Consider the following 12,538-nt stretch of genomic DNA (forward strand, 5'->3'; position numbering starts at 1 on the left):
GGAAAAAGCAGCTTTTTTTTTTTCCCCCTTCTTATACTTCCCCCATAGGATTTTCAAATAAACAACAATTGCATTAATTATGTTATTTATCTCCTTACAATCGCAGTCAGGAAAAAACAAATAAAGCAGAAACCCATTTTGCAAGTGTCAGTTTTATGACAAAAAGGAATTCGCAGTTGCCCAGCAGACAGCTCTCTTACATACCAAGATGCAGGAAAAGTGTCCTAATAATAGCGTTCTCCTTTTGCTAAAATTTATCTTCTCTCCCCCATAGGTCTTGCACCTATAGCTGGAAATATCTGACAACTGGGGCTGTAGGAGCCGCAGCTCTGCTGCTCAGTGCACTGACTTTGAAGTTGTGTTTCATGCGTTTTCTTTTTTATTCATGCATCTGGTCATATAGAGTGGTTTACTTTTTTTGGCTGCAGACTTGGCAGATACAAAATGCAGATGTTGTTCTTCTGACTTAAGCTGCTATTTTAAACTTTTTGGCCATCGGTCGAAAATTTTAGTGCTCAGTTGTTTATTTGCTTATCATCAAAGTGGTTTTTGTCATATAATTCATATGCAAGTATTAGCTTTCTGTGTTTACTTTCGGAGTTTGAGATTAACAGTATGGTCTTTTTTTTTTTAAACTGGCATGCTCTTTTGATTAATAATACAGTAGAATATGTTATGCTTCAGAGCGCTTTTATTTGCCAAAACCCAAACAAAACAACCCCCCGAGCCCCCCTCGCGCCGTGCCGCAGTGCTTTCCCTTTAAGAAAACCATATCTCTCTCCAGATGCCTGCATCTCTTTGATACAGAAGGGTACACTAAGTTCCATCTATAAACAGAATCCACTAATTAAGAGTAATTGCTTCGGAGATTGGTACAGACTATTCAGAATCAGATGCATGTTCCTCTCAGATATCCATTAGCCCCTAATAAGATAATGCAGATGTGCCAGTCTGTTTCCTGTTTCCTCCTATTGTACCTTTATGGCCGTATATGGACCAATGGGACGGGCTGAACAATAAGTGGATGTCCTTTTGCTCCCGGAGCAGTTCTCAAAGGAATGTTTGTTATTAGATTGCTTTTTCTGTTTAGTTTCACATCACTATGCTAATAAAGGAAACATAACACTCCAAAGGCTTTCTTACTTCTGCCACTGGAACTAGTTTATTGTTTAATTAAATCTCTTTGGAGAGCCAAGAAGGCAAAACGCAGCATCGCGCGGCTGGCGGCGACCTGTGGCAAACGCCGCGCTGCTTTGCCGAGGGAAGTTTCCACGCGTTTTTTAATAGTTGAAAGGCAGCGCGGCGATCGTCTTACTGTATCTGACTGATTTACACTCGGCTCTTGCTAAGTCTGCTGAATTATTCACTACTCGCTGCAATGCCATCAGCCAGCATAATAGGAAGCATGTGCATAATCGGGGATTTCAGTACAAACTACAAACCGTGCGTTAAATACAGTAAGGGCTCTTGGAGCTGTTAGTTCTTGACTTGTTTTGAAAACACCACTAGGATATGTCTCAAAACTGCGGAATAAATAAGGACTCGGTCAACTCTGCCTCTTGGGAAAAGATGTGAAATACAACTGAGGGTTTTTTCAGGCGAAGTTTCTCTGGAGTTGTTTTTGCTGCTGGGAGAGGAGCAGCTCACCTCTCCCTGCGTACTGGCCAGCCTGCCCTCACAGCCCGTGGTTCCTGTTTTAGGACTTCGACGAAGATTTAAGAGGGGGGTGGATTTTGGCGTTGGCAAGAAAATGGGAAGTGAACTTACAGACTTCCTCCGTGACCCTGGAAACTTCAGGGACATCTATGCCACGGACGGCCGGGCGTAGAGCAGCAAATTGCCCGGTGCTGAGCTCCATGCTGCGGCTGGCTGGGCTGCCTGCAGCACGCAGGTTCTGTGCATAGCACATCCGAGTGTCCAGGATGTGTCCCCCTGTATTTGTGCCTTCGTCCCGCAGCTGTAAGGGAGGAGCAGTGCTGGTTCCCTCTGTTAGAAGGGTGTCGAGGTGGTGGATTTAGCTTAAGGGTTGCTGGGTGCTCAAAATGACTGCAGATTTTCAAATGTTGCTGCAGGTAGGGCAGAATTCAACTGACCCCTTTCAGAAGGAAAGGGGGAAAAATGCAAAAATCCTGCTTCACTTGTAATACAGCTTAATTCCCTGCTACGGGCAATGAGGCTGGTGGAAGATGGACATGGAGATGGGCTGGTGTTGGCAGGTGAAGGACAGAGCGTGACCTTCCGAGTGGCACATGGCTGTCACCAAGCCCCCTGGCTCGGCCTCTTGTCTGTCTGCTGATAGCATCAAAGTCACCTGTAACAGGGGAAGGGCTTTATGAATTAAAGTCTCTTGTAAGTGCAAAGTTCGGAACAATAAAGTATGTTAGAATAACAACACCAAATATTGTTACTAAATGGAAGCTAGATGATGATATAATGAATGGGGATTGATTCATTTGATATATTTTAGGAGAACTGACAGATGTGTAGAAAGCAAAACTCTTTGCTCTAGTAAGGTATGTGCAAAATGCATGGGAAATTAAGAGGAAAATAAAAGTTGGGCCACTGTATCTCCAGTAAAATTTGGAGCTTATATATGAAAATTTGCGGTATTAAACTGCTCAGCTACATGAACACCGAGAAGAAATATGGAAGAGACAGGTACACCTGCTGCATTAGCTGTAGCTGATAAATCTGCTGTCTGTTCTGCACTGGAGCTACTGTAGCCTCCTTCCCCTGTGGCCATCTGCTTTATCACTGAAGTCAAGTCAATAAAAGGCCTGTAAAAACCCAAAAGGAGGCATATGTTCTGTCAAAGAAGAGTCATTGGCGGCTGTTCAGTGCGGCATGGTGTACAATGTGATCATCTTTTGGTTTGCCTTCAGAGAAACTTTTCCGTGTGATCCTTCTCCACGTGCTGTTCATGCAGGCGGCCTGAGTGTGTAACCCTTGTACTCACGAGCAGTCACTTAGGACAAGGCTTGGTGGAAGAGGGTTTTTTTATGTACTGGGTAAATCCTCTGAGGTAGAGGATGTACTGGGTAGATCTTCCAGACCCAGCGGCGACAGCCATTTTCTAAAAATCTTGCCAGGTATGCATGGGGCAGAAATCCATGCTGTTACCTTGTGGGAATGGGTGTTCAGCTGCCGCCAAGGTGACCTTGCTGTCAGTTTGTCTTGTTCCTTATTTAAATTGAGGGTTTCTCATCAACAGTAGTAGCTGGCTCCTACTGTCCTGTTGAGAGCAAGCTCGTTTGCTCCCTCCTCAAGGGAGTCCAGGTGTAAGCCAGAAAAGATCATGTTCAAGGTCTGTGTGGCATGGGAAGAACAGGATTGCTTCTGGGCAAGTGTCACACAGTCCAGAGAGGACGTGTTCCTTCAGCTGTGGGGTGTTCAAGGGACCGTGGCAAGGGACAGCAAGGGAAGGTATTAAAGCTGCCACTCATCTGGTGTCTTACAGTGTTCTGCGCTGTGGCACAGGTTTAGCGGAGGAAAAGAGATGTTTTCACCCTGAAACTGTCTGCAGTCCATGTAGATGGCTGGTGTCAAATGCTAGGATCTTCACCAGCAAGCCAAGAGGAGCGAGCATATGAATCCAGGGACACGAACAAAGTCTTGCCTTAGGTTCTTCAGAGTTTTCTTTAATGTCACGGAACTGGCACAGATGGGTGCAGCTGCTTTGTGGGTTTCCTGTGTTTTAGCAATTTCTAGTTTCTGGTGTCCTCTGCTGTGCAGCGCTTGAGATGATCGGTCTGTCACCTCTGTTAGCAGAGCCAGTGACTTCAAATCCCATCTGCTTCTTTGGATGAGGTGCATTACTAGAACATAGGCTTCTGTCTGTCTGTGGTTTCCACTTTGGCCATCTTGTAGGTGTTTGGCCACATGAACGTTTATAGCATCCTGCTGCCTCTGAGGAACACTATTCAGAGTCGAACGATACGCTGTTTAGAGTACTGTACCTTTTACATTGTATTCACTTTCTGTCTTTATTGTGAGAGGAAAGCAAAGGAACAAGGTCTGAGGGTGTGTGTCCTGCACACCTATCTGCAGAGCTATGTGATTATAATCTAGTTTGATGCCATTACGTATTCATATGGACTTGCATATAGGAGCTATAATACTGCTGCATTTTTTGATCACCAGGTACATCCCAGAATATGTTCCTCCAGCTGTGAGGAAGTGACAGGATAGTTTCCTGAGTGCCCTTGTTCCTCCCTCTCCTGGAGGAGCTGCTTCTGTTGTGCATACCGAGTGCTTAAACATCAGAATTCCCCGAACCGCAGCGTCGGATGCGTTTGGGTAATTTATGCTGAGCTCTGCATTCTTGTGGCTAATGGAGACATAATTGGGAGTAGTAGATAGTTTTGTAAAATGAATTTTAGTTCTGAAGGCCTACATAATTTAAAAATAGGTGACATTGATCTGTGATTAATTTAGCGCCTAGACTTTGGGGCTGGCTTTGATCTGCATCCTTCCCCCCTTCGTGTTTTTGCAAATATGTGGAAGTGTCATATTTTTGCCAGCTGTTAGAAAACATCCGTCCTTTGCATCCTTTGATACTTCGCTTTCCCTGTCTCTGAAGTTTCATAGAGCTTTAGCTAGGTGAAACGGAAAGCTACCTGTGGTGACCCACCCCGTTTGTGTTGTTAGGAAGTTGCTGTGTTTTGGCTGTTGAGGCTTCCCCAGCAGGTCTGATTTCAGCCACCTCCAGGCGCGTTGCTCCTTGAGACCGGGGTGGCACGCAGCCTCTCGCTCCTCCCTGGGAGCTGTGCGGTGACTCGGTGTACACCATCACATCTCATCTCCGCGTACGTCTCTCTCTGTTAACATTAAAGGTATTTTGTGCATAATTTACGCAGTTATCAAATACTCACAACTACGTTTCTGTTATCCCCAAGCAGGCTGTACTCAGCACAAATTGCTGTCTGAAAACATGCACAGCTGGTAACCTTTGCTGGTATTCCTCACAGAGCAGAAACACTCCACTCTTCTGTGACAGGCAAACATATGCATCCATGTTCTTTCTTTTTTTTTTTTTTTAAACTTGCTCATTTGAATTCGTACTGACAACTGGTAGGCTGAGTAGCAGCAGGGATAGTAAGCGCTGTTGCCGCAGTTCCCCTCCTCTGGAATTGCCTTTGCTTTGTGACCTTGATGAGTCATTTCACTTTTGTGCCTTTACTTTCACACTCCAAAGTCATCTTGCCGTTTGTTTTAGCCTATAATTTCTAAGAACCATGAATAAAATACCATTTAAGAGTTGGATTTTGCTCCTGTTCACTCACCATAGCAGATGTAAGGATGTGACACGCTCTCTCAGAAAGCAGCCTTTCGGCAGCTCCAGACTGCATCGGTTTTGGGTAGTAAAGCTTTGCTGTGTGGCTTCTGATGTCTTCCCCCAGCAGTGTGTGTTGGGAGAACCTGGTGACTCCTGCCATGACGTAGGGTAATGCTCACGAGCCAAAAGCAACGCTTGCTGACCTTTGACCGGAGCATTGCACAAAAGTCAAGGAGCAGTGATCACAATACAGAGTGGTTGCAGTGTTTCCAGTAGCTCTCAGGCCACCATCAGGACTGATTGTTTCTGCAAAGACCAGCCATTTGCTGTATGAAAAACTAAACAGCTGTGGTGGAGCAAATTTTGCTGTTTGAAATAGCTCGAGGAGTGCCCTGTTCTCAGCTTGAGGCTCTCATTCGAGTGACTGAGAAAATGAGGACCCCTCAGTAGGGTCCAGCCGTTCGGATGAAGCCCCAGGAAGGTATTGTAGTTCAGGATGACTTTGAAGATGGTGCTCATGAGTGCAAGAGGAGCAATGCACGGGAGCGGTGTATTGCTGGCAGGTCACTCACTCACTCTGTTTATGAGATAACACATGTTTTTTCGTTTTCTTGCAGAGCACAATCTGGAAAAACAAAAACGAAAACGAAAAAAAAAAAAAAGCCAACAGCTAGAACTTGCACTGGTAGATGTTTTGGCAGTTTTTTGCATGGTTATCTTGAGTGAGAAGCAGTTAACCAACTTCCTGAAATTGTGTGTTTTCCCTAGTATCCTAATTTGTGGGAAAAGAGGAGTGTGAAACACAGGGTTATTAATTTTGCCTTGTAAACATAACTTTTAGAAGTAAAGTACTGAAGTAAATGGGAGCATGGTATAAACAGCTTCATGGCCCACCACCACTGATTAGGTGATGTGGCTTTTGAACACTTGATTCAGTCTTTGGCAGAAGTAAAGGACAGAACCTTTGATAGGAGGGATGGGGAACTGAGGCAACGAAGGGGCCATGAAAAGCATTAAGAGAAAAGGGGACATGGCTGGAGAATCAATTTTATTTATTTATTTGGTGATAGAGGCAGTCTATCCACCACTAAACAGAGTGAATGACCAGTGAGATCTCTTAAGTGATAATAAGATAAACTAACTAACCTGTGCAAGATCAATCATTGGTAAACCAATTAGTATTTTAACAACCTAATACCAAATCACCTTCAGAAGCAGTTCCTGATGTCACAACTGAGACATGACATTGAAGCAGAGCACAGAGCTTCCTCGGTGTAATTAGCTTTGTAACTTTTACAGGGAAGCTGAAAGCTTTCAAGTATGTGGGAAATTTTTTTAGAAGTTGTTTTTTTCTCCTCCAGTATCAATATTTCAGGTATTTATTGATGCATAAGCTTTAAAACTGACAGTTTCCAAAACAAGATTGCATCTGACCAGAAATTGCTTCTGATGTAAAACATTGGGCAAGGATGGGTGTTCTGCTATTAGCTTCAGTATAATGAGAATTTTACCCCCTAGTAACCATCAAGATGATCCTGTAGGACATTAGTAAATAGGTAATCACTTAACAAAAGAAGCAGGGGAGAGGGGTAAAAGAGTTTTCTGTGAATGTATATGTAAAAATATAAAATTAAATAAAATACAGACTATAATCAATATCTTGTTTTCTTTTCTCACAGGCTGTACCAGTATGCATCTGTAGAGAGCAACTGTCTACCCAGAAAAACATTTGCATTAGCAACCAAACTGTGGACTCAGAGTAAGAAGACTTTCTGTGCACAGTCTTCAGAGCAAGGATGTCCTGGAAGTAAGCAGTAGGAAGCAGCAATGAAATTCAGGACGGGCCTGATCTAGTGTGTTACCTTTTCATCATCACGCCGTCCGGCTCAAGCCATACCTGCAGGCTTGGCAGCCCTCTCCATTCACAAGTTCAAGTATCTGTTTGCTGGCCTGGAGTGATGCAACATAATATTTACACACTGTGAGGTACTAACATGACAACCAGCAGCCGCACATGTCCAGTACCAGCAGTGAATGGACATATGACTCACTACCCAGCAGCGCCATACCCGTTACTTTTCCCTCCGGTCATCGGTGGACTGTCGCTGCCTTCCCTTCATGGACTCCAGAGCCACCCACCAACTAGCGGATGCAGCACCCCATCACCTGCAAGTAAGTGCTTGCTATTAATAGCTTTTATTAACCTTTGTTTTCCTTTAACGAAGGCTGATCTTGTTCATTCTGAAATTGGTCTAAGAGTAACTGCAGTTGCCCATCTGTGATTTATTTTACTTGGGCAAAGAGCATGCATTTGTTTTGAAAATACCATTTTCAGTTAATCCTGTTTTTGTGAAAATAAACATGCAACTGTATGACATACCAAAGCTGTGGAAACCAAGGGTGATAAAACCTGCTGTGGATTTTGCCATATCCTGCATTGCTGTGTTATCTGCAGAAGCTCACGCTGTGTTTAAAGAAACTTCACAAAATTAGCCATTGTGTTTTTTATTAACAGTAACGATTCCTCAGTACAGAATTCCCTTAAGTTGCACTATAATTACTACTGCTTTTGTTTTGTTTAGTTAGTAACTGCTTTCTTCCTGGGTAGCTTCTGAAGAGCTCAGTTCTGTGGCAGCCCAGTGGACAGCTAGCAGCTGCCCATGGCTGCAGAATTTGAGTTTGTGGTTGCATTTCACATGCAGCCATCTCACATTTTCAGCACTACAGAGTATATCAGCTGGGCATGTTGGTTTTCATCACTTTGAGCACTCATTTCTTGCTTGGACTTAGTTTTATACATGCTTAATTGGCTCCAAAGTCATACCAAGTATATAAACTCTGTAAGTAGTCATAGACTCATAGACCGACATCCACCGCGAAGATCTCCAGAAATGTATGACTCGCGTGAGGAAAACCAGAGTGTATACAGCTTTGCAGGTCAGTTGTGAAGTTGTTTGTCTAAATGCATTACTGTGATTGTTCAGTATGAAAAATCTTGGCTGAACAGCGAACTTGCAGAACTGTGCTTCCTACTGAAGGTGACTTGTTAAAGCAGTAGTCAATAGAAGGCATGTGAAGTTAGAGCTGCAAATGTGAATGGGGAACCCCAGTGAAGAAGAAGCTTGTCAAGAGTAAAGTTGTGGTTTTTGTGCTGCCTAAATACTAATTCTGGCTTTGTGTCTCACATATGTATAGTTGAAGACTGGGCAGTCTTGAAGGTGTGTTAGTGCATGCGCGTGTTTTGTTTTTGCTTTCTCCAGCTAATGCAGGCAATTTTCATGCATTCACATGTGAGAATAGGTATATCAGGTCAGGCCTGTGTTTGCCCTGTTTTATTTTTATTGGAGATGGAAAAACAAAATGTCTTAAGCTAGGTCTACAAATAACTTTGGCTTTCCAATCCTTTCAGAAATTCTTAGATACTTTTCAGAATACCATACTGAATTTATCCCCTAATACTGCAAGAACACTCACCTTTTGCAGAAATAGTATTATCAGTTAATGGGAACTTTCTTTTTGAAATGTACATTGATAAATGCCAAACATAAATGGTTAGTATGTGGTTTTTTTCTTATCTATGAGTTGTTCATGTGGAATTAAGACTGAGTGGCAGACGAGTTACTAATGATAAATAAATCAGTTAACGTTCAGACTTGAGGGGAAGAGAGGGGAAGTAGTACTAAGTGTGAATTTCTGTAGATACGCAAAATAAGAAGCTAGTACTGAATTCTTGGGTCTGCATCTGCTGACTGAGCACGGCAGTCTGGCAGCTGCATAACTCAAGGCAATAGTGTTTGAAAATACGAGCTAGAATTATGAGATACTGAGGAAGGCGACTGGAACGAGAGCTTTTTCTCAGACACAGTCCCCTGCAGGATTACTCTTCTGGTCTTTGTTACTCTGTTTGCTTACCTTTGGTAGCGACAATCTCTTTTGTTTCCAATTCTGTAGACTTCTGATTCTTAAGTTTAGGGTTAATATCACTAGAATTATAGAGACCAGTTCTTGGAAGCAAGCAGGTTGAGCTTTGGATTATGTCTTTCTTTTTCGTTGTGGGCATTATGAGGATTTTTTTTTGTCCTTTTACAATAAATCCACCCAGTGGGCAGAGGCCAGTATGATTGGCCTATGCTAACATCAGAACTTATATGGATAGTTGAAAAATATAGATCTCGCTTGCAAAGACCTGGAGAAATCAAAATTTGGCCAAACATATGCACCATATATTCTTTAGGCTATTGCATTTTTATCTTTCACATTCTTTCCATTCATGCAAAATCCAACAGAAATGATTTTACATTATAGGAGTGCTATAAAAATCTTTCTAATATTTTTTAAAACAATGCAGCTCAACAGCTTTTTCCCAAAGTTACAATCATTTAAGCTTTCATGTTATTGTTCTGTTGTATTTTACTGTCTTTATTTTTGGCTTTCCATTACGCCAGATAGCATAATGCAACGTGGTACAAGGTTATCTTAATCTACAGTTGAAGTAGGTATCTCCAGTTCTATTCAACAGACAACAGCGTATTAGATGTATTAATTATGTGAGCACAGAGAACTTAGAGCAGGAGTTTGAGGCAGAGTGATTTAGTTTCATTGATGTTAATAATGATGTTACCTCCATGCCCTGTGACTTGACTTCTGTTTTTATACTGAGATACATAGTGCAAAATACTTCATAATTAGAGGGTTGGTCACAGTGCTAAAGAGGTCAGAAAATGAAAAAAATATTACTTTTATGCATACGTGACCTATGCATTAGCACTGAATAAGTAGAGGAGACCATGGTCAAGAAGATCATTATTTCTGTAACTCCGATTGATTTACTTGGCACTGTACTTGTCCAACACAGCACAAAGCTTGCGTTGCCACTGTGGAGATCAGATGTCATGCAGGCTTCTGCGGTTGTATTGATAATGAGGAATCACTTCTATATTAAAAAAATTAGCAAAGATTGTCTCTGGAGATTACGACTTAGCTCATCTAGAAATGGTATTTTCTGCTTCAGTGCTTGGACTCTGTAATTCTTGCACCTGAATCCTTTAGAAACCTCTACGTATTTTCTGGAAAACTCTCTCTCGAGTTGGGTTGAAGTCTGGCAGGGAGGGAAGCTGAAGGCGAGGCCTTCCCACACTTTTTGGGTGATGCCACAGCCTAGCTCAGACCAACAGATCTCACTGCAGGACTTTGGGAACAACACATTTAGCAGGTCCTGCAAGCCTTTGGCCTTGTACGTCTGCAATAGGAAGATCACAAAATGTTAGTGAAATGCCTGGAAGAGGGGGAGTAAATAAATTTTGGTAAAGATTGTAACACAACATCTTTTTAAAGTAAAAGCTGCTTAAGTGAAATTCAGGTGAGTGGAGATCATGTTAACACGGGCAATTCTCTCTGTCATTCCTGGAGGAAGCATCTCATCCTGCCAGCACGAGACCTGGCATTGATACTGATGTTGCCAGAGACCAGTAAGGAGACTGTTTAAAATATGAGAATACCAGCTTAGGAAGAGCTACCTTCTTTATAAAATGTCCATTATGGTTGTAACTAACGCATTTCATCTCTAGAGAAAGACTATAAAGATTAGTTAAAGCAAACAAACAAAAAAACATAAAACATCATCAACAAAAACAACAACAAAAAAAACAACTGAGAAAAGATCCTAAGCAAGTGAAGAACCACCTGAAATTTGAGAAAGGTATGTAAAAGCCATGCAGATCATTGGGGTATGTCTGCTTGTTTGAAAGCCAGCAAGGAAGATGCTGTCTTTATAGCACAGCTGATGGAGCCACAAAGCAAGCAGCAGTGTTGCAGTTTTACAGGCGAACCTCAGCACAGATGGATCCACTTGCTCCATTGGTGAAGCATCTTGTAAAATTCATTTCTGTAATATTTCTTTGCCAAAATGGTCAGCTTGTACTAGTTTAACACAGTTGAAGGCAACCACAGGCCAGAGCAGTCCTGGAGCTACAGGGAGGACTGGATTTGGGAGGAAATGAGTTGTTGTCACTCAGACGCCTATCTGTCTCAGTGCGAGTTTGAACACCACCAGCCTGCACTCAACCTATTTAGAAGACAGTTGGTGTGAGCTGGGAGACCTTGGCATGGAGAGGAAAAAACATTAATCTGAGCTGATGCTGTGATTTACATAATCCCCAAGTGTGCCCAGGATGAAATTAAAGCAAATCCTGGGCAGCAGACACTGTGGGAGCCACTAAATAATAATACACTTTGGCCGTTGTTCTCCTTCTGCTTGAATTGAGCCTCCTGCTTGCGTTGGGTGATGCACGTAGCCCGTGGCATTCAGTGGGAGCAAGCCTGTGTTCTGCCTCTGGTCCCCGACACCTTCTGGTCTGTAGGCTGCCCCCGTGAGCCTTTGGGTCCTTGTGTCCTGCCTTCATTGCTTGCGAGGGGCAAGGAGCAGGAGTAGTTTGGTAAGGGGACAGGGGACGGCGGTGAGCACGGTACAGGGATGTCCTAGAACTTGCATAAACTTAATAAGATTGCTTCATCCAGATAGTATTAAAAAATAAACACAGTAAAAAAAAAATCTGAATGTGTTATTTAGAGGGCTGTTGGGATATCAAGGAGAAAAGTCAGTACTAAATTCACTTGTATTTTGGCCAAGCTTTTCCATACTTTTCAGTCTGGGGTGTTTTAAAAGTGCATTGTAAAGAAAGAATAAAGGACTTTCTGTTCTTTTTTTTTTTCTTATGTAAGTCTTTTAGGTTAGAGAAAACATATGGAAAGTAGGATCACCTGAGAATCTGGAAAAGGTAGACAAAGAACTTGCTATGACATTACTTTTTGGATAGTGCTGTGGTGCTACGTAAATACTAATTTTTATATCTAATAGCCAGTTTTGCATCTGAGGCTTTTCGGACATACTCAGGCTAAGCAGATTGCGGTTTTAAGCATTGTTTTCTACTGGAATTGTTTTGCCTTCCATTACTGCTGGTTATTTACCACTTGAACTCCAACTTAAAGATTGCTTGCTTTTTTTTTTCCTTGGGAAATGGATTTTCCACTGATATCATTAAAAGTACAGTCAAATCCAGTGTTCCTGGTGTAGTACTGCAAGATATTTTTGCCAGCCCCACCCGTTGCAGGAATTCATTTGCTTTTCCAGTTCTGTTGTTAATCATTATATTGACACAGAAAGTCCTCCCAAAAGCACTCTTTGGCAGATTGCATTAAATATGAATAGCAGATATTCATTACGATGTGTTGCCCCCAAGAGAACTCTAAACTATCTGCACTACT

At 42.4% G+C, this 12,538-nt stretch overlaps 1 protein-coding gene across 4 annotated transcripts in view; it reads left to right on the forward strand.

Moving 5' to 3' along the window:
• Positions 1–12,538, forward strand: part of RARB (retinoic acid receptor beta) — a 331,702-nt gene that overhangs the window by 128,975 nt on the left and 190,189 nt on the right. For all 4 annotated transcript variants that reach the window (XM_035556374.2, XM_050709157.1, XM_035556376.2 and 1 more), the window contains exon 3: positions 6,955–7,447. In XM_035556374.2, coding sequence (XP_035412267.1) covers positions 7,270–7,447 — 178 coding nt within the window. In that variant the 5' untranslated portion in view covers positions 6,955–7,269. The remainder of the gene's footprint in view (positions 1–6,954; positions 7,448–12,538) is intronic.

This window comes from Cygnus atratus, chromosome 2, assembly GCF_013377495.2.
Source record: "Cygnus atratus isolate AKBS03 ecotype Queensland, Australia chromosome 2, CAtr_DNAZoo_HiC_assembly, whole genome shotgun sequence".
Taxonomy (NCBI): domain Eukaryota; kingdom Metazoa; phylum Chordata; class Aves; order Anseriformes; family Anatidae; genus Cygnus; species Cygnus atratus.